Source organism: Gymnoscopelus braueri (genome assembly GCF_963280865.1).
Source record: "Gymnoscopelus braueri genome assembly, chromosome: 10".
Taxonomy (NCBI): domain Eukaryota; kingdom Metazoa; phylum Chordata; class Actinopteri; order Myctophiformes; family Myctophidae; genus Gymnoscopelus; species Gymnoscopelus braueri.
This window is the reverse complement of record NC_137611.1, coordinates 5,476,443-5,498,942: the sequence shown is the minus strand read 5'-3', so window position 1 is coordinate 5,498,942 and position 22,500 is coordinate 5,476,443. Positions and strand designations below refer to the sequence as shown.

The 22,500-nt window shown below is 43.3% G+C and overlaps 1 protein-coding gene across 1 annotated transcript in view; it reads left to right on the top strand.

The window, feature by feature from the left end:
• The window catches only part of ctnnd2b (catenin (cadherin-associated protein), delta 2b), a gene marked incomplete at both ends in the record, with an annotated part of 250,756 nt that overhangs the window by 118,237 nt on the left and 110,019 nt on the right, over positions 1-22,500 (top strand). The window contains 2 exons of the mRNA XM_080439208.1: positions 1,767-1,801; positions 10,419-10,535. Coding sequence (XP_080295334.1) covers positions 1,767-1,801; positions 10,419-10,535 — 152 coding nt within the window. The remainder of the gene's footprint in view (positions 1-1,766; positions 1,802-10,418; positions 10,536-22,500) is intronic.

The following is a 22,500-nucleotide window of genomic DNA, read 5'->3' as shown; positions in this document are numbered from 1 at the left end:
GGATCCCGGTGAGTGTGAAGTAAGTGGAAAACGAAACCGATGATGAAAAATAAACAGAACAGCGCGATCACAGATTAAACAATGAAAATTCCAAAGAACGAATTAATTCGTTCTTCAGAACTGCGGCACGCAAGCGATGGATTTGAAAAACAAATTAATTCGATCTAGGCAATCAATGTGTTAAGTACATTTGGATACCAATACTTTTGTACTTTTACTCAAGTCAATTTTGAATTCCAGACTTTTACTTGTAACAGAGTATTTCTACATTGCCGTATTGATTTTACACCACTGCTCAGTCCCTAGTCGACTGCATCCCTGAAATAAAAGCCTGGATGACCACTATAGAGCGTCGCAGTTCCCGCCCACTTCCTGTTTTTTTTGGTGCCGGAAGAAAAAACTCAATGCATTTTTCCATTGACATTTCCAAAAATATTTATATCTATTAATTTAAGCCTCGAATCAAGCCATCATGACATGACATGAATCATGACCATAAACGTTTGATTCTGTGATTTTTTTTTTGTTGAAAACGGCAAAACAAAGGGTATTTATTAAATATAGTATATCATATAATTAAATATAAAATAAAAAAAAATCACAGAAAAAAACGTTTTATGGTCATGATTCATGTCATCTCGTGATGGCTTGATTCGAGGCTTAAATTAATAGATATAAATATTTTTGGAAATGTCAATGGAAAAATGCATTGAGTTTTTTCTTCCGGCACCAAAAAAAACAGGAAGTGGGCGGGAACTGCGACGCTCTATAACCTTCTCAAACCTCAAACAGTTGAAAAACAGAGCTCATGGTTGTGGCTCCCAAGGCACTGCTCCAGAAGTTTGGAGATGTTCTCCTCCATGTGGATGGCATGCAGCTCCAAATTATCTCCATCTCTGGAAGTCCGCTACCTGGGCATCATTCTGGAAAACCCTCTCCTACCAGTCACATATCAGTCCATAACGCATGCGCATTCATTTAACTCATTCAGTGCCAATGAAATAAAAAAATATGTTCATATTGTGCCAGCATTTTTTTTAAAGTAAAAAAAAAGTGCTCAGGAGCCGAGATACAGCAGCCTTTTTCAGTAATAAGTTAAACAAGAAGTGAATAGAGCAGCAAATCTTCAGATAATGATATCTTGGGTTCTGAATGTTTTTTTTACATTTTTTTCGAAAACACGTCAAACACGTCATTGGCACGTTGCGCCATTGCGGTAAAACACGTCAAACACATCAATGGCACTATGACAGTGAGAGGAGCATTCAACTGTATGAAAGTGCACTTACTGTATAAGAGCCCAGAACGTGTATGTGTGTGTGTGTGTGTGTGTGCGTGCGTGTGAGAGTATGTATGTGTGTGTGTGTGAGAGTGTGTGTGTGTGTGTGTGTGTGTGTGTGCGTGTGTGTGCGTGTGTGTGTAAATATTTGACCTGATAAACTCAGCCCGGCTTATTTAAATAAAATCCACGTCAGTCTAAAGACACATCATTTATTTTAATAGCTTCACCAAATCACACGGTGTCAAAGGAGAGTCAGGATGTGATGGAGGGAGAGGTTTAAGAGACCATAGCGTTGTAATTAAATAGTACCGCGGCTCATCCTGCTGAGAGAGACCCAACATGGCCAAGTAAACACATTCATCATCATTTAGTTTTTTCTTTTTTACGGCCTTTGCATTTTATTAAAATGTTTTTACCCCCCCCCCCCCTCCCACCCCCAGGTTTTAAATGTATTCTGACCTTGTCGTTTGTCTTCTTTTTACAGTTCAGCAGATGAGAAGTTTCGCTGGAACAACCAAGGTAATGACTCTGCATTATAAAGCCGTCTAGTAAATATTCTCTGGTCGTTCCTGTCTGTCGATTGCACTGCAGTTCGAGCAGCTTCAACCGTCACTGTGTGTGTGTGTGTGTGTGTGTGTGTGTGCGTGTGTGCGTGTGTGCGCGTGTGTGTGTGTGAGAGTTGTGTGTGTAGTGCTGCCTGAAGCCTGATATAATATATAGCCTATACTTTGTTGTACGACGGTGTGGTTATAGGCGAAAATGCTCTATCCACCAGAAGTTTAGTTTAAAATGTTAGTGAGGGATCTAGTGAAGAAGAGATCCAGTAGAACTAAAAGACAAGTCATTTTATCTTCGGGTGTTGCACTCTGAAAATAGCAGATCTACAAGCTCACAACGCATCACGCTGCGACGCGTAAAGTGTAAAACAGCCATTACGAAGCCATCAAGGCACCGCCAAAATACATTTTAGTCGACTATATCAACTGTAGATTCAGTTGAAAATATAATCTTATGATATTTAGTCAACTAAAATTAGACTAAAACATTTCAGATGACTAAAATATGACTAAAACTAAATGGAATTTGGGCAAAGACTAAAACTAAATCAAAATTTGCTGTCAACATCAACACTGCCATTCAGACGTAGTGTGTTTGGTGAAACAGTCTTCTCTGTTAGAGCCTCCCATCACTGGAATAGTCTCCCTACCGAAGTAAGAGAGACCACCAACTATTTTACCTTCAAATTCAACCTTAAGAGATGGCTTAAAGCTAACCAAAATTTGTAATCATCAGGGGTAATTATCAGCTCCATTTGTCACTGGTGTCTTTTCTCATATTTTACTGTAATTGTTCTGTCTCCTGTACTATGTCTACTTGTCTTGTATTGTACTGATGTCTGTTTTTTTATGGATAGTTTTATCACCACTTTCTTTTTAACAGCCTGCTCAGGGGCTACAGAAGAACATTTGCTTCTGGCTAACTCTGGCTCATTTACGTGGATGTGAAAACTGACATGTTGATTAATGTGCACTGTCCCTGATAAATAAATACTATAAATATAGGCCCAGAATTCATGTCAGAAATACTTGAACTATTGATGACAAAATGTAAAGTAATTACTTTAATAGCAGATAAAAAAAGCATCATCAATGTCAGAGATTGCATTAGTAATTAGCTAAATCCAACCGAATCAAGCATATCATTATTCTGGTAGATTCTCATCTTACAAGAGATTAGACAATTTTATCATATTCAAAAAAGATGTAGAGTTGATTGAAACATGCATAATCGTACCTGTACTGTATGATGCCACAGTGACCAATAAATAGGAATCTTAAAGGAAGGATAAAAAAATGGAGGTTAAACAACTCACTTTTGCAAGATAAGGTACATGTATTTGTAGGTAGAAGGGGGCAGCCATAGCTGAATGATTAGAGAGCATGGGGGCCATAGCTGAATGGTTAGAGAGCATGGGGGCCATAGCTGAATGGTTAGAGGGCCTGCCAGGGAAGCTGAAGGTCCCAGGTTCAACTCAAGGTCTCAACAATGTGTTGAAGTGTCCTTGAGCAAGACACTTAACCCCTACCTGCCCCCTGAGCGCCGTACTAATGGCTGCTCACTGATCCTAGTATAGTTATAGCCAGTGTTGGGAAGTACATTTACTCAAGTACTGGACTTAAGTCATATTTTGACATACTGGAGTATTTCCAATTTTCAGTACTTTTACTTCACCTCCACTACATCTCAAATGCAAATATTGTACTTTTACTCCTCTACAATTATTAGTTACTTTGTAGATTTTGATTACAAAACATACATTAACCACATCAGCCCTATGTACATTTCGGCCATTTGAAAATAGCCAATCTACAAGCTCACAATGTGTCACGATGCTACACATTGTGAGCTTGTAGATCTGCTATTTTCAAATGATTTTTATACATTTGAAAACTTGTGAAATGGGACATTCTGCATAATGAGTACTTTCTACTTGTACTTTAAGTACATTTTGATACCAATACATTTTTCTTTTTATTCAAGTACATTTTGAATTCCGGACTTTCACTTGTAACAGGGTAATTCTACATTGCAGTATTGATACTTTTACTTAAGTAAAACATTTGAGTACTTTTTCCACCACTGGTTATAGGGTGGATAAATGCACTCTACATATTTCACTCAATGTGCAAACATACAGTGGCAAAACATCTACAGTACAAGCTCGCAATCGCTGCGTGTTGTGAGTTTGTAGATCGGCTATTTTTGGCAAAGTGATCACCTCCGTACGATGGAGTGTACTTTAAATGAAGCAAAAAACCCTAGCTGCTGCTGCGGTCTAAAATGCTGGAAAATAGGAATGAAATAGCATACAGTATACATACTGCCCGATCGCACATCAGGGATCCACACTTGTGGTCAAACAGTAATTTGTGTTTAAACCTCTGTTTGATTCGTACTTAGACACAGTGTGACACTGTTTGTAATGGTACTGTACCTACAACCCACGGTGTTAGAGTTCTCTGGAGCTCCACAGAAAGTAGGCAGCAGAAGCAGAACGTTGGGAGTTATTATAAGAAACACTATTTGACGAAGGTCTGTGGAGACGACGCTGAACTTTACAGTCTCTCTTGGCGGCTTTGCTGCTGACTGATATAATATTATATCTAGTTATCAGGTATAAAATTGTAACTGAAGTTTGTCCCCCCCCCCCCCCCCAACACACCAGGGATCTCTTTTAGTCTCTGGTTCTCTCTCTCTCTCTCTCTCTCTCTCTCTCTCTCTCTCTCTCTCTCTCTCTCTCTCTCTCTCTCTCTCTCTCTCTCGGGAGGCAAAAATCCAAAGTAAAAAAGCTGAGGAGGTAGACCACTGTGCGATGCGAAAGGATAGTTTTAATGCCTTCAAACAGATATTTTGTTTAATACAACTTTTTGTTTAGGCGAACAAACAGACAAATCAAATTGGCTTCAAATCACACAGCACTGCTTAGCAACGCATTTGGAGTACGAGAACTCTTCCTCAGGCAGCGGTGATCATCGCTGCCTCAAAAAGTTGTAATAGTAGCTGTTTGAAGGCATTTAAACTCTCTTTATTCAACCATAAAGGTCCTTACACACCGGGGCGATTTTTTTCGTGCGAATAATACGCTTTTTTTAAAAACCTTATAAAGTCAATGCAAGCGTACATGGCGCGGAAAAGCGAAGCGAAAAAGCGTCTTTTAATTATTCGGAACGAGTCCGAATTTTGCGTATATTCGCACATTCGCCGGTGTGTAAGGACCTTAAGTCTTGTCTTGCGGGGCTGTTTTAACTGTTTTCTCAATATTCAGCACTTTCACTTCTACTCCACTACATCTCAGAGGCTAATATTGTACTTTTACTCCAATTACTCCAATTTACTACAATTATTTGAACACTTTAGTTACTAGTTACTTTGTAGTTTTAGATTATTATTACAAAACATACATTGCTCACTTCAGCCCTATATCAATTTCTGCTATTTTCAAATTAATTGTATACATTTGAAAACTTTTTGAAATGGGACACTTTCTACTTTTGGTACTTAAAATACATTTTGATACTTTTGTACTTTTACTCAAGTAAATGTTTAATTCCGGACTTGTAACAGAGTATTTTTTACATTGCAGTATTGATACTTTTACTTAAGTAAAAACTAATGAGAGTAGGCCTACTTTTTCCACCACTGCTCGTGCGTCCACTCTCCCTCTCCCTCTTGTCTCTCTGTCTTTTACATTATATACCAGGGGTCTTCAACGTTTTCAGGCCAAGGACCCCCTAGCTGAGAGATGAAGCAGGGACCCCCCTCCTCTATATTGTATAAGATTGTGTTTCAGATTCAACTTTTTTGTTCTCTTGGTCTGCTCTTTTTTTCCCTCTACACCTCTTTGCCAAAAATAGCAGATCTACAAGCTCGGCGTTGTGAGCTTGTAGATCTGCTATTTTTGGCTCAAGTTCTCCTCAGAAAAGGGATACTAGGGTTCAAGTGGTTAAGAAGGTGAAAAAAAGAAAAAATCATAACACAAAGATTTGGCGGACCCCCTGTAGTAACTCTGAGGACCCCCTAGGGGTCCCGGACCCCCTGTTGAAGACCCCTGTTCTATATCTCTGTCTCTCTCTCTCTCTCTCTCTCTCTGTCTCTCTCTCTCTCTCTCTCTCTCTCTCTCTCTCTCTCTCTCTCTCTCTCTCTCTCTCTCTCTCTCTCGTCTCCGTCTCTCTCTCTCTCCATGTCTCTGTATGTCTCTCGGCCCGGCTTTGAGACAGATGGACATGTTGAAGGTATAGATTGATGGTTTGGAGGCCACGGTCGGTGACCTCGGGCAAACAAAAAAGAGACTTTGATGGGCGACACTGAGGAGCGGGAGCGTTCACGCTCCAGATGACTCGGACAGGAAAGGCTCTCGGCGTGTGTGCTGTGTGTGTGTGTGCTGTGTGTGTGCTGTGTGTGTGCTGTGTGTATGCTGTGTGTGTGCTGTGTGTGTGCTTTGTCTGCGATCTGGAGGGTTAAACACTCTTTATGCTCTGCCTACAAACACATAGAACACAAACAAATCAAGGCCAGGTCTTGTATAAGTGGTTTCCACGCAGAACGGAAGGAACGCTCTCTTCTCTTTTTTTCCCTCCTCCCCTTCGCTATACAGCAGGGAGGGGTTTAGGCCTATGACCCCTTATAGCTGCAGTGGTGGAAAAAGTGTACTCAACATTTTTTACTCAAGTAAAAGTATCAATACTGCAATGACGAAAAACTCTGTTATAAGTAAAAGTCGGGTAATCCAAATTTACTTGAGTAAAAGTACAAACATATTGGTATCAAAATGTACTTAAAGTACAATAGTAATTTTTTTTCAGAATGTCCCATTTCACAAGTTTTCAAATGTATAAAATCAGATCTACAAGCTCACGACACAGCTTGTAGATTGGCTATTTTCAAATGGCCGAAGTTGTGTGCGTGCGTGCGTGCGTGTGTGCGTGTGTTAGTGTGTGTGTGTGTGTGTGCGCATGCCCGCGTGCGTGCATGCCCGCATGCCCGCGTGCCCGCGTGCATGCCCGCGTGCGTGCGTGCGTGCGTGTGTGTGTGTCAGTGTGTGTGTGTGTGTGTGTGTGTGTGTGTGTGTGTGTGTGTGTGTGTCAGTGTGCATGCGTGTGTGTGTGCGTGCGTGCGTGTGTCAGTGTAAATCTAGGCTGATGTCTCAGACAGCACCGGGAAACGTTTCACTAACAGCATCAGGACTGTTAGTCTGCAATTGCATCAGTAGAAGAAGAAGTCAATAAAAGCTCAGACTCTTAAATCCACTCACTAAAGCCTTGGCTCTGTGTCTGCCAGATCTCTCTCTCTCTCTCTCTCTCTCTCTCTCTCTCTCTCTCTCTCTCTCTCTCTCTCTCTCTCTCTCTCTCTCTCTCTCTCTCTCTCTCAAAAAAAGTACTCAAATGTTCTACTTAAGTAAAAGTATCTATACCGCAATGTAGAAATACTCTGTTTAATACAAGTAAAAGTCCGGAATTTAAAATTTACTTGAGTAAAAGTACAAAAGTATTGGCATCAAAATGAACTTAAAGTAGAAAGTACTAATTATGCAGAATGTCCCGTTTCACAAGTTTTAAAATGTATAAAATGTTTAATACATCATTTGAAAATAGCCGATCTACAAGCTCACAATGCGTCGCATCGCAACGCATTGTGAGCTTGTAGATCGGAATTCAACTAAAAGTCCGGAATTCAACTACATTTTCAATTCCGGACTTTTCCTTGTAACAGAGTATTTCTACATTGCAGTATTGATACTTTTACTTCAGTAAGAAAATGTAGTACTTTTAGGAACAACTAGTAGAGCCGAATCAGAGGACCTCAGGCTACAGACAGGCACATATAGGTTTCCAGCAGGTCAGCTAGATATGGAGGTGCCAGGCAGGCCGTTATAAGAGCTTTAAATGTTAACAAGATCTTAAACTCTATTGTAAAGGTGAGTGGCAGACAGTGTAGTGCAGCTACAGTACCGGGGTTATGAAACTATTGTGTGATGTTGCATTGCTCTTGGCAGCCTTCCCAGTTTAAAACTAGGTTATGTTGCAAAGTCAGTCAGTCACTGGCACAGATGGACCGGACCGTTGGCTGGCTAACTGCACGATGGGGCCCTACAGGCTAACTGCACGATGGGGCCCCTACAGGCTAACTGCACGATGGGGCCCCTACAGGCTAACTGCACGATGGGGCCCTACAGGCTAACTGCACGATGGGGCCCTATAGCTAACTGCACGATGGGGCCCTACAGGCTAACTGCACGATGGGGCCCTATAGCTAACTGCACGATGGGACCCCTACAGGCTAACTGCACGATGGGGCCCTATAGCTAACTGCACGATGGGACCCCTACAGGCTAACTGCACGATGGGGCCCTACAGGCTAACTGCACGATGGGACCCTACAGGCTAACTGCACGATGGGGCCCTACAGGCTAACTGCACGATGGGGCCCTACAGGCTAACTGCACGATGGGGCCCCTACAGGCTAACTGCACGATGGGGCCCTATAGCTAACTGCACGATGGGACCCCTACAGGCTAACTGCACGATGGGGCCCTACAGGCTAACTGCACGATGGGACCCTACAGGCTAACTGCACGATGGGGCCCTACAGGCTAACTGCACGATGGGGCCCTACAGGCTAACTGCACGATGGGGCCCTACAGGCTAACTGCACGATGGGGCCCCTACAGGCTAACTGCACGATGGGGCCCTACAGAGTAGAGGTGACTCTCCACCAAACGGACTACTTCAGACTACAACAGACTGGTAGTCTGTTGGCAAAAGTTGGCATTTAGTTCAGCAGAAGCAGTCGGCCTACTGTATGCCGTATATGTGCACATTGTTGTGCTAATGCCTTAGAGCTGGTAGCACTGGCCTGCAAGATCTGGCCAGCATTGCCAGGTCTGCTTATTATAAGCGACTTTGGGCTTGTTTTCCTGAAGTCGCTTGTAAATATTCATAGTTGCAGGTTGCTTTTGTTTGGGCTTGTTTCTGAAGTGTAGTTGCTTATGTGGGCTTACTTTCAATATTCTTTTTGAAAATATCTGATTCAATAGGGCTCAAGTGGTGATACTGGTCGCTTCTTTTGCGCTTGTTTTCACAGACCTCGTCGCTTGTTTCACTCACAGAATCTGGCAACACTCTCAGCTCCGACAATCGGTGTGGTGGAGAGCTGCCTTAACTGCACTATGGGGCCCTACAGACCTACAGCACAGTAGATCCCCCAAAATGTTCTGCTGGCTTAAGGCTCCTGCATGCTACCAAGTGAGGTGATCTCATAGGTGATAAAGTGATCATCGAAACGGTGGTTTTGATACTGGGCGCTCATAGTCGGGGCGATGTCCTTTAGGATTAACCCCGCCTCCCTCTGGTTCAGATGCGCTCTCCCACCCCCCTCTCCCCCGTCCCCCTTTCTCTCTCTCTTTCTTTCTTTCTCTCTCTCTCTCTCTTTACATGTCTGTCTCTCCGCGGTCAGTAGAAACAGAGAGATGTGTCAGGGTAAATGGAAAATGGTAGCATGCGCCCCCCTTAAGTGTATGTGTTGTGTTTCAACTTCTCTCTGTCCTCTGGTGGAGGTCCCTCTGTTTAATCTCATGGTTTAGCATGAACGTTAACTAACACGGTGAACATTTGGCACTATAATCTCATCTCCATAGGCCTATAGCTGCACGAGGCTGTTTGATGTCCTAATTAAAAGCTAAAACGCTCAAGTGCAAATTGCCACTGGAATGGCAGTACCTAAATCCAGATGTGATGTGATTACATCTGCAACACGTTCGTTGACTTGCATTTGAATGTCTGGATAAATATGAATACTTGAGGTTGAGTTCGCAGCACAAGTAGCACTTGATTTACCTCGTCCTCCAAACAGACAGCTGTTGAAAAGGATGAAGGGCATTGCAATATTTACATATAGGTAAAGTGTTTATCAGTCCATGGCTGATATATCTCCTCATGTATCTGCACTTTGTGTCTGTCTGTGTCTGGGGAACAAATGGAGCTCCACTTAGCTGTCATTATTATACCAAACACTTCTCCAGTGGTGGGAAAAGTACTAAAATGTTTTACTTAAGTAGAAGTACCAATACTGCAATGTAGAAATACACTGTTACAAGTAAAAGTCCGGAATTCAAAATTTAATTAGTACAAAAGTGTTGGTATCAAAATGTACTTAAAAGTACCTAAAGTAGAAAGTACTCGTTATGCAGAATGTCCCACTTCACACATTTTCAAATGTATATCATTAATACAAATCGCGATGCATTGTGAGCTTGTAGATCGGCTATTTTCAAATGGCCTAAATGTATAGGGCTGAAGTAAGTGTAATGAGATCTACAAAGTAACTAGTAACTAAAGTTTTCATGTAAGTGTAATGGAGTGAAAGTACAATATTTGCCTCTGAGATGTAGTGGAGTAGAAGTAAAACTACTGAAAACTGGAAATACTCCAGTAAAGTAAAACATTCCTAAAAAATGTACTTAAGTACAGTACTTGAGTATATGTACTTGGTGACTTTCCACCACTGATTATACCAAACACTTCTTTATGTACTGCTGCTATAATTGTGTATGTATGCGTGTATCTGTGCGTGTGAGCAGATGGCCAGAAGGACATCGAGGAGGAACTGACCACAGGCTTGGAACTGGTGGATTCCTGCATTCGGTCACTTCAAGAGTCTGGCATCCTGGACAGCCAGGACTTCACTGCAGGAGACAGTAAGAAACCTGCCTTTGACTTCTTCTTCCTCTCATTACATTCACAGAGCCTTTAGTCTCAACATGCAGGCACCATGAAATGACAGTTACTGTAACAATTTCTATTAAATCATAGCGTGTGTGTGTGTGTGTGTGTGTGTGTGTGTGTGTGTGTGTGTGTGTGTGTGTGTGTGTGTGTGTGTGTGTGTGTGTGTGTGTGTGTGTGTGTGTGTGTGTGTGTGTGTGTGTGTGTGTGTGTACACTCATTATATCAAAGGGCAAACTGATGTCTGCACAGAGCTGTTGGTCTACAACAGTGGTTTCCAAGAGCAGGCACGTGTACACATAGACATGAAAGGGGGGTAAATAAAAGTGCTATCCCCAGACTAGGAAAAAAAAAACTATAGCGGCCTAACGGTAAGGCCGACGGAAATGGCAGTGGATGTGTTGGATGAAGCTCAAAGTGAATTTTACTCGTAGGTATCTAGTTCGTTGCCGTCTGACCTTCCTAGCCCGTGTTATTAAAGAAAAACGGGCGACAATGGCCAAAACTTAATCGAAAATCAGCGATCGAAAATCTGCAAAAGTGGCCGTTTTCAAGACGTTTTGGCCATCAGCTCTGGAACGGAAGGTCCAATCTGCTCAGTTCAAATCGTGTTGGATGCGCGACTTTGAGGACATTAAGTACGTAAAGACATCTTTTCTCTTTTTTTTTACGTTTTCGGGCCTAAAGGTATGGTAATCGGGCCGGCCGGCCGGCAATAGGTGCCCTTTTGAAATTCCAGCCGCCTGCCTCTTCAAATCCCTCTGCACGTCCCTGTCCAAGAGGATCGCATACAAATCGTATGGCATGGGGGTCCATTTTCAACCTGTAATCCCCCTATTTTGGGGCATGTCATTATAGGCAAACGTTGTAAAAAAAAGAAAAATAGCACATCTACCAGGCTGTCGCATTGCGATGCGCTGTGAGCTTCAAGCAGTGTTTTTCTCAGTTTTTTCCTGCAGTCGCTTCAATCAATAATGTGGACTAAGTCCCTCTACTGCTCCCAGGACCGTCTCAGTGTGGCGGTGTGTTAGAAGTCAGTGTGAATGTGACCTACAAGCAACGGGTCAGAGCACAATGAGGAGATCGTTGCAGAGGCAGCGGGAGCTACGTCACATCCTGTAGCTTTCTGCTCCAGTGAGAGATGACCATCACCACAGACTACGGGAGGGGGGGGGGGATCTGTGGGGGGGGGGGAGACCTCTCCACCTCCGCTCCTCCGGACTCATTTCTCTCAGTCAGTCAGCGTAGCGGGCCCGGCAGACAGACAAACGAGGAGCGTCGTCCTCTTATCTCCAGCTCTCTCAATAAGGTCCTGGTGGTCATATTTGCAGCGTGTTGGTGTTGCCCCTGTCAGTTTAGTGCCACCATGCACCACCCGACTCGCCATGTATGTGTGACCCCACAAGCACCGGAGACGGGAATGCAGAAGTAATGCAAACGTGTGCTCTGTAATCCACTTAATCCAGCACGACTTGACGCGCTGTGTACATGTGCTATTTTTTTAAATGTTTTGAAAAATATCGAAAGTTTTGGGATTTTTTTTTTAATAATTGTGAAAATAATAACACAAAAATTCTTCTCTTCTGGGGGTCCCTAGCACAAAATATTTTCAGATGGGGGTCTGCGGCTAAATACATATAATTTGGGGGGGGGGGGGGGGGGTCCAAAAAGATTTGGGAACCACTGACTTCATTTCTTTTTCATATCAAAAGTACCGTAATTTCCGGACTATATGGCGCACCTGAATATAAGCCGCACCAGCCAAATTTAGGGGGAAAAAAAATGTGTGCATAATGCATATACAAGCCACACTGGACTATAAGCCACAGGTGTAAAATCCATAGATTTAGAAGGTCCCCTAGTGGCCGTTAGCTGTAAAAATCCATAGATTAGCCGCACCGTTGTATAGGCCCCAGGGTTCAAAGCATGGGAAAAAAGTAGCGGCTTATAGTCCGGAAATTACGGTAGTGAAATGCAATAGATTGCAATTCTTTTTTGAAAGACCTGCAAATTTGTCGACGTAATTTTTTTGGTACTTACTACATGTTCTTACATGGGAGGCCAGGTTGAAAGTGGTTAAAGAACATTGTTGTTGTTGTTGTTGTTGTTGTTTGGGCCTGGAGCAGAGCTTTTACATGCAATCTGAGCCAGTGGAGCGAGAGGTGTTTTTTTTGCTCCCATGGTCTTATAGATCCGGTGAGTGTGGATGTACCTGTGTTTAGATGACTGCCCCCAGCACTCTGTAATGAGCTCACACACACACACACACACACACACACACACACACACACACACACACACACACACACACACACACACACACACACACACACACACACACACACACACACACACACACACACACACACAGTGCTTCTGCTCTGCTATGCTGCAGTAGTACAGTGTAAAATCTGACACGTACGGAGGCCTGGGGAACATTCCTTACTGCAAATGTATTCTACCTTCATCCACTGGTAATAGAATCATGGCTATGAGGATTCTGTAACACTTTATATTAACTCTTTCACTGCCAGAGTTAAAACATTGTCTATAGCTGCCCTTGCCACCGATTTCAATGATTTTTACTTTGAAAAATCATAGAATATTATTCTTCACGATACAATCCACCCAGCGATCGCCTCAAAGGACGTAGGGGGGTCTCGGAGGATCGGGGGGGAAGAAAGCGTGCCGTCACGATAATCCGTTCCATAGTTATGGGCGGTTGAATGTGGCTTGTTTTTGCCAAAACTTTTATAAATCCTATAACGCTAAACGAAACCAGCTTTGTTTTGTTGTGATCACGTGATTTCTGGGTGAGTACTCTTCTTGGGTGATCCCGGGATCATTCACAGGCTGCGGTAGAGCGCCCTCTATCGTAAAACCACTGAAAACACCACATGACGGGAATCTCGTCATTGACGGTCAATGAGTTAAAGGAGTAGTTCCCTTATTTTCTATCAATTACACACCCCATGAAGCCTTGAATCCTTGAAGATTTCTTTTTTTTTTGTCGCATTCCTAAGACAATAATCGATTGTCACTGAGTGCTGTGCTATGAGCTTGTAGATCTGCTATTTTTGAATAGCCAAATAAATCTAAAATGACACAGATGCGTTCCCGGTCTTAAGATTTTCAAGTGGAACCCGATCCAGAAGTTTTTAGAACCAACTGATGTAAAACATTACCACCAAACCGTCACACAGGAGGCCCTGCATGGTGAAGGAGAAGAAAGAATAGACGAGGAACGGAATCCAACGACTCAAAGACTACTTAACGTTTACAAATTCGATTTTTTTAAAAAAATAGTGTGAAGCAGTGAAAACGTTCTAATCCTACCAACGACCAGCATCAGACGGATGACAGATGGCACAATCGCGCGTGTGTGTGTGTGTGTGTGTGTGTGTGTGTGTGTGTGTGTGTGTGTGTGTGTGTGTGTGTGTGTGTGTGTGTGTGTGTGTGTGTGTGTGTGTGTGTGTGTGTGTGTGTGTGCGAGTGTGAGTGGGTGTGCGTGTCCTTTTCCACGCTATATAGACTTCAAAACTGTTGTTGAGCTTGTGGATATCGAATGACAATGAAATCTCTACCTGCCCCCACCCCCTCACTCTCTCTCTCTCTCTCTCTATCACACACACACACACACACACTATATGAAGCGGTTCCTCAGAGACAGCGTTAGGCCGTCAGGAGCCATGCAACTGGTTTGATATGCTAATTCACCCTCACCCAGGTGATATCCACTCACTGTACTACACGCGCGCACGTGTGCAAGCACGTACGTACGCACGTACTCACTCACGCTCGCGGCCGTGCACACAGGCATGCTTAAACATTTTATTAGCGTATATCTACACATATATACTGTACATAGAGATACTATATTGCATGCAGTCACAGGGGAACGCACAACTGTATGTGCATGCATAAACATAATATGCTAATCCGTGCAGGCACACATGGGCGCACGAGCACACACACACACACACACAGACACACACACACACACACACACACACACACACACACACACACACACACACACACACACACACACACGCAAAAACCACCACATGATGTACTGTACACATACTTTAGCCTACAGTCAGTGGTGTAAAGTAACTAAGTACATTTACTCAAGTAGGCTACTGTACTTTAGTACACTTTCGAGGAATTTCTACTTTACTGGAGTATTTCCCATTTTCAATACTATTGTGCTTTTGCTCCAATACAATTATTTGACAGCTTTAGTTACTTTGCAGATTTTGATTATTATTACAAAACATACATTAACCACTTCAGCCCTATATAGATTTTGGCAATTTGAGAATAGCAGATCTACAAGCTCACAATGCGTGGCGATGCGACACATTTTGAGCTTGTAGATCTGCTATTTTCAAAAGAGTTTTATACATTTGAAAACTGGGTGATGGGACATTCTGCACAATAAGTACTTTTACTTTTGGTACTTTAGGTACATTTTGATGCCAATACTTTTGTACTTTCACTCAAGTGCATTTTGAATTCTGGACTTTTACTTGTAACAGAGTATTTCTACATTGCAGTATTGATACTTTTACTTTAAGTAAAACATTTGAGTACTTTTTCCACCACTGAGTACACAAACATGTACCTGTATACTGTAAATAGAATATGGAAGTCCTGACGTCACCCTGTTATCGCCCCGGGTCAGGGAAGTATGTTTTCATCATGCATGCTCCTCCTATACAGTATAGGAGCATGCATGAATGCTCACAAATACATGCACACACACAGCACACACACACACACACACACACACACACACACACACACACACACACACACACACACACACACACACACACACACACACACACACACACACACACACACACACACAGTACACAACAAGCACATGTTCTAGACTGTGTGTGTAAAATCACTCTTTTGTTCTTGATGCTGAACAGAGCATGATTATTACTGGCACCAAAATACTATCTGAATATATTTGTGTGTGTGTGTGTGTGTGTGTGTGTGTGTGTGTGTGTGTGTGTGTGTGTGTGTGTGTGTGTGTGTGTGTGTGTGTGTGTGTGTGTGTGTGTGTGTGTGTGTGTGTGTGTGTGTGTGTGTGTGTGTGTGCGTGCGTGCGTGCGTGCGCGCGTGCGCGCGCGCGCGCATGGCCAGAAATAGACATAAGCTGATGAAATATTCAAATGTGTTTGATATAGAATGCTGGTCACACAGCACCATGCAGAGACCTGCCAGCAACACACAGCTAAACCACATACTGTACCAGTGGCTTGTTTTTCTTGACCACAATGTTAATGTTTAGATACAGTAGCAGGTTATTTAAACGGAATGCTAGATTTGTTGTGTACCTGGCATCCTATCCTTTCAATGTACAGATTATTATTTTGATAGCTTATTGTTTAGAGACTGATTGGTGAGACTATAGGTTGGCACGTGATCCTATAGTTTACTGAGGCACTACATGTATGTATGTTTACCTTGCTTACTGTAAGTCGCTCTGGTTAAGAGCGTCTGCTAAATGCCTAAATTGTAAATTGTAATGAAATAATTGTAGTTAAGGTTAGGTTGAGTTAGTAGGGTGAGTGTGGGCGTGGTTTAAGGTTAGGTTCAGTTAGTAGGGTCAGTGTGGGCGTGGTTTAAGGTTAGGTTGAGTTAGTAGGGTGAGTGTGGGCGTGGTTTAAGGTTAGGTTCAGTTAGTAGGGTGAGTGTGGGCGTGGTTTAAGGTTAGGTTCAGTTAGTAGGGTCAGTGTGGGCATGGTTTAAGGTTAGGTTCAGTTAGTAGGGTGAGTGTGGGCGTGGTTTAAGGTTAGGTTCAGTTAGTAGGGTGAATGTGGGCGTGGTTTAAGGTTAGGTTCAGTTAGTAGGGTGAGTGTGGGCGTGGTTTAAGGTTAGGTTCAGTTAGTAGGGTGAGTGTGGGCGTGGTTTAAGGTTAGGTTCAGTTAGTAGGGTGAGTGTGGGCGTGGTTTAAGGTTAGGTTCAGTTAGTAGGGTGAGGGTGGGCGTGGTTTAAGGTTAGGTTCAGTTAGTAGGGTGAGTGGGGGCGTGGTTTAAGGTTAGGTTCAGTTAGTAGGGTGAGTGTGGGCGTGGTTTAAGGTTAGGTTCAGTTAGTAGGGTGAGTGTGGGCGTGGTTTAAGGTTAGGTTCAGTTAGTAGGGTGAGTGTGGGCGTGGTTTAAGGTTAGGTTCAGTTAGTAGGGTCAGTGTGGGCATGGTTTAAGGTTAGGTTCAGTTAGTAGGGTGAGTGTGGGCGTGGTTTAAGGTTAGGTTCAGTTAGTAGGGTGAGTGTGGGCGTGGTTTAAGGTTAGGTTCAGTTAGTAGGGTGAGTGTGGGCGTGGTTTAAGGTTAGGTTCAGTTAGTAGGGTGAGTGTGGGCGTGGTTTAAGGTTAGGTTCAGTTAGTAGGGTGAGTGTGGGCGTGGTTTAAGGTTAGGTTCAGTTAGTAGGGTGAGGGTGGGCGTGGTTTAAGGTTAGGTTCAGTTAGTAGGGTGAGTGGGGGCGTGGTTTAAGGTTAGGTTCAGTTAGTAGGGTGAGTGTGGGCGTGGTTTAAGGTTAGGTTGAGTTAGTAGGGTGAGTGTGGGCGTGGTTTAAGGTTAGGTTCAGTTAGTAGGGTGAGTGTGGGTGTGGTTTAAGGTTAGGTTCAGTTAGTAGGGTGAGTGTGGGTGTGGTTTAAGGTTAGGTTCAGTTAGTAGGGTGAGTGTGGGCGTGGTTTAAGGTTAGGGTAAGGATTATGGAAGGGACTTCTGGCATGGCTTCTGTCCCTCCTTAGGGTGGCCACCACCTAGTGACAACTGGGTCACACAATCAGGGACATCATGTCTGCACTCCCACGCTGGCAAGTACATCGATGCAGGACTAATACAGAACTGTGTGTCCGTGCGTGCGTGACTGCGTTTGTGCGTGCGCGTGTGAGTGCATTGGTGTGTGTGTGCGTGTGTGCTTGCGTGCGTGTGTTAGACACAATATATATATTTTTTAAAAACCTTTATTTAACCAGTAAAATCACATTGAGACCATAATCTCTTTTACGAGTGTGCACTGGCCAAGAGAAGAGGCAAATAAATGTGACACAGCTCTGCCAGTAACAACAAATACATGACATGACAAAGACAAACAAAGGGAGAGTTCACCCCCATTATTACTTTTTTTCTATCGATCAGTCACCCCATGGAGACTTGAATTTAACCCATTGAGACCTGAAGCCGATTCTACATGTCTCCTAAATCTCAACAGTATTCTGAAAAACATATGTTTCTATATCAGTGGTGCTCAAACTTTTTCATGTCAAGGACCCCCAAAATTATATGTATTTGGCCGCGGACCGCCATCGAAATATTTTGTTCCAGGGACCCCCCCAGAAGCGAAGATTTGAGTTAGAAATGTTTGCTTTAAAAATATATATATTCACAGATTTGCACACATTTTCACGAATTTTCAAAAATAGCAGATCTACAAGCTCATAGTGCGGCACTCGGTGCCGCGCTATGAGCTTGTATATCTGCTATTTTTGAATAGCCAAAGTGTAAAATAATGCTTTTTAGCTCAAATCTAAAAATGACACAGTTCCAGGTCTTAATGGGTTAAGGATATTTGTTTGTTTTTTTCCTTTCCTTTTCCTTTTCACATTCCTAATTAAGCCAATAATTTGATGACCAGTGGACCGGTAGGCAGCGGTTCCGGTAGGAGACACAAAGGAGACTCTTTGTGTCTCCTACAGGAACCGCTGCCGGTCATCAAATTATTGGCTTAGGAATGAGACAAAAAATATATATATATCCATGAATTCAAGTCTCCATGGGGTGACTAATCAATAGGAAATTAAAAATCACACTCAGTGTGAGTAAGCGGTGCCTACTCTGTTTGATGAGTGTGTGCTGTCATTCAGTTGGTACAAATCTATTTGATGTGTGGGCGCTGGTATTCAGACGGTACTACTCTATTTGATGTGTGGGTGCTGGTATTGAGGCGGTACTGAAAGAGTATTTGTACAGTTTTTATCAACTTTTTAGTATTTTTACTCATTTTAACTATGTTTAAGTATTTTTACTCATTTTAACAACCTTTAAGTGGTTTTACTCATTTGAGTACTACTGAGTATTTTTACTGAATTTAAGTACTCTTAAGTATTGTTACTCAATGTATTTACTTTAAAGTATTTTTAGTCACTTTATTTACTTTAAAGTATTTTTACTCATTTTGAGTACTTTTAAGTATTTTTACTCAATATAAGTACTCTCTTTACTCAAGGTATTTACTTTTAAATATTTGTACTCTGTACACTGTGTGTGTGTGTGTGTGTGTGTGTGTGTGTGTGTGTGTGTGTGTGTGTGTGTGTGTGTGTGTGTGTGTGTGTGTGTGTGTGTGTGTGTGTGTGTGTGTGTGTGTGTGTGGCACTGTGTCCTGTTTGTGCTGCAGCTGCTTATGCCGTGCTCGGACGGACGGACACGCAAACAAACACGGTCAAATGTAGAGCGGCTGGCACCGCTAAAAAAACACACACATGTAATCTTTTACTCTCGGTCCATAGTTCAGCAGCACAAATAGGGGTCACAGTGGGGTCTTCTTCAGTGTGTGTGTGTGGGGGTGTGTGTGTGTATGTGTGTGTGTGTGTGTGTGTGTGTGTGTGATGATGTATTTATTATGAGCATCCTCACCTGCCTATATGCTCCTCTGAACACACCAACCTTGCAGAAACTCAAGTCTGGCTCGTTCCATCTGAGTAGTCTTTTAAATCACTTAAACCCCTCGTCTCCTCTTAGCAAACTGGAGGCCAGTTCCATCTGCACTCGGACCACTTTTTTCTCTGTCTACACCAAATCCCCTTCGCCAAAAATAGCAGATCTACAAGCTCACAGCGCGGCACCGAGTGTAGAACTAAAAGACAAGGCATTTTATGTTTGGTTGCGCTCTGAAAATAGCCAATCTACAAGCTCACAACGTGTCGCGCTGCGACACGTTGTGAGCTTGTAGATCGGCTATTTTCAGCATGCAGCCAAGTGTAAAATCAGCCATTACGACGCCATCAAGGCACCGCCAAAATACATTTTAGTCGACTAAATCAACTGTAGATTTAGTCAACTAAAATCTTATGATATCTAGTCAACTACAACTAGACTAACAGTAAAACATTTCAGATAAATGGAATTTGATTCAAAAGACTATGACTAAAATGTCAAAATCAACACTACAGCCAGCCAGCCAGCCCTCCCGCCCCCCCCCTGGGGGGGCTTGGAGTGCATGCGATCCGTTGAATCAAACGTGCCATGATGGCAGCATCCTCCACGGTCCTACTAACCCCTATCACAACCCCTCCACGGTCCTACTAACCCCTATCACAACCCCTCCACGGCCCTACTAACCCCTATCACAACCCCTCCACGGTCCTACTAACCCCTATCACAACCCCTCCACGGTCCTACTAACCCCTATCACAACCCCTCCCACGGTCCTACTAACCCCTATCACAGCCCCTCCACGGTCCTACTAACCCCTATCACAACCCCTCCACGGTCCTACTAACCCCTATCACAACCCCTCCACGGCCTTACTAACCCCTATCACAACCCCTCCACGGTCCTACTAACCCCTATCACAACCCTTCCACGGTCCTAATAACCCCTCCACGGCCCTACTAACCTCTATCACAACCCCTCCACGGTCCTACTAACCCCTATCACAACCCCTCCACGGTCCTACTAACCCCTATCACAACCCCTCCACGGCCCTACTAACCCCTATCACAACCCCTCCACGGTCCTACTAACCCCTATCACAACCCCTCCACGGTCCTACTAACCCCTATCACAACCCCTCCACGGTCCTACTAACCCCTATCACAACCCCTCCACGGTCCTACTAACCCCTATCACAACCCCTCCACGGCCCTACTAACCCCTATCACAACCCCTCCTCGGTCCCACTAACCCCTATCACAACCCCTCCACGGCCTTACTAACCCCTATCACAACCCCTCCACGGTCCCACTAACCCCTATCACAACCCCTCCACGGCCCTTCTGCGTAAAGTGGCATGTTGAATGATATATGATCGCCAATTACGCTGCACTTAAGGACACCACACTTTACTACTTTATACTTTAGATCGTTGCTGTCGGGCAGAAACCTTCCACCTCTGTATGTTTGTGTTTGTGTCGGGGGATTGAACATACTCGGTTCCATTGGGGGGAATGGGTATCCCCCCCACCCACTTTTGGGATGAAGAAAAAAGAAAAAGAAAAAACCTCCGGCATCTACACTTCATGGAGTACCTTTTTGTACCGAATTAAACTAATGAAAGTAACTAATACCCTAACCTGGAAAAAAACGCACATTTTCGCGCGCGCACGTGCATGCGTCCCCTTCGGTTCTAAAATGCCCTCTGCGTCCTTGCTACAGTGTCATGCAAAAGTATAAAAACTTCTTGTCGATCTGCTATTTTTGCTATTTTTGAATTTGAATCCTGAAAAGTAACAGTTTTGGACATTTTCCACCCGCGACAGAGATGAAATACTTTTCATGTAGTGCAGCTATTTTTGTTCCTTTTTCATTAACGGACGCCAGAGAGGACTCATTTAATTTGGTTTTTGATATTAACGCTCCGGTGGTTAATATGTGTTACAAGTTCTGATGTTCACACTGAGGGATGCTACTACTTCTTTTAACAAGTCGACATTTCTGCTTGACTGCTCAGAGCCCAGGAAAACGTTCTGCGGAATGAATACAAAAATATCTAATATGGGCAGAAAACGTGTGGCATGCAAAATGTAGAATGTAGAAGCTGCTGCATGATTTAGCTTTGATGCAGTACTGCCTGTTAGCACAGAGAGTACAAGTGTAACATTTGTACACTTTCAGTGGTGGAAGAAGTACTCAGAATATTTTACTTTAAGTAAAAGCTCACAAGCGACGCATTGTGAGCTTGTAGATCTGCTATTTTCAAATGGCTGAAATAGTAATCTAAATCTAAAAAGTAACTAGTAACTAAAGCTGTCAAATAATTGTAGTGGAGTAAAAGTACAATATTTGCCTCTGAGATGTAGTGGAGTGGAAGTAGAAGTATTGGAAATAGGAAATACTCAAGTAAAGTACAAATACCTCAAAATTGTACTTAAGTACAGTACTTGAGTACATGTACTTAGTTACTTTCCACCACTCTACACTTTCGTAGTTACAAGTGGTCCAGAGTCGGTCTTCGGTCATTCATGTGTATACTGTAGCATGTTTGTGCAGCATGTTTATAGATGTGGTTTTTTTGCGTGTGTGTGTGTGTGTGTGTGTGTGTGTGTGTGTGTGTGTGTGTGTGTGTGTGTGTGTGTGTGTGTGTGTGTGTGTGTGTGTGTGTGTGTGTGTGTGTGTGTGTGTGTGTGTGTGTGTGTGTGTGTGTGTGTGTGTGTGTGTGTGTGTGTGTGTGCGCACATGCGCACGCATGTCTGAGTGAGTGAGTGTGAATTCTCCAGCCAGTCAATGAGCAGAGAATGATGACACCCAGCAACATAGTCAGTCATCATTAGTGTCATATGTATGTCTGAAAGACGACACAAAAAAACTGCATCAAATAAAATCAAACTACATGGACGACAGACTGACTCCATGCTAGGCTAGCTGGTCAGTATAAACAATGTGTCTCAGGGTGGCTGAACACTAGCACTGTGTTTGGCAGTTTTTACAGCGCTGTACGATACATACCATAATTACATGTCACAGTGTGTGACGGGAAAAACAGGTAAAATGGTAATTATCTACTAACCTCGCTCAGACTGTGTGGAGTTGAAGTGAGTCTATACCTGTCACACTGCCGGGGCAATGTTTCCCCACCGGGAAAAACAAAAACAAAATAAAAGCGTAGCAGGATAATTTGAAGCCTCGGTCTTGACTTGGCAGAAGAGGACAACATGAGTTGGCAATTCTCCAAAGGGGAGCTGATGATCAATGGTGTAAAGTAAC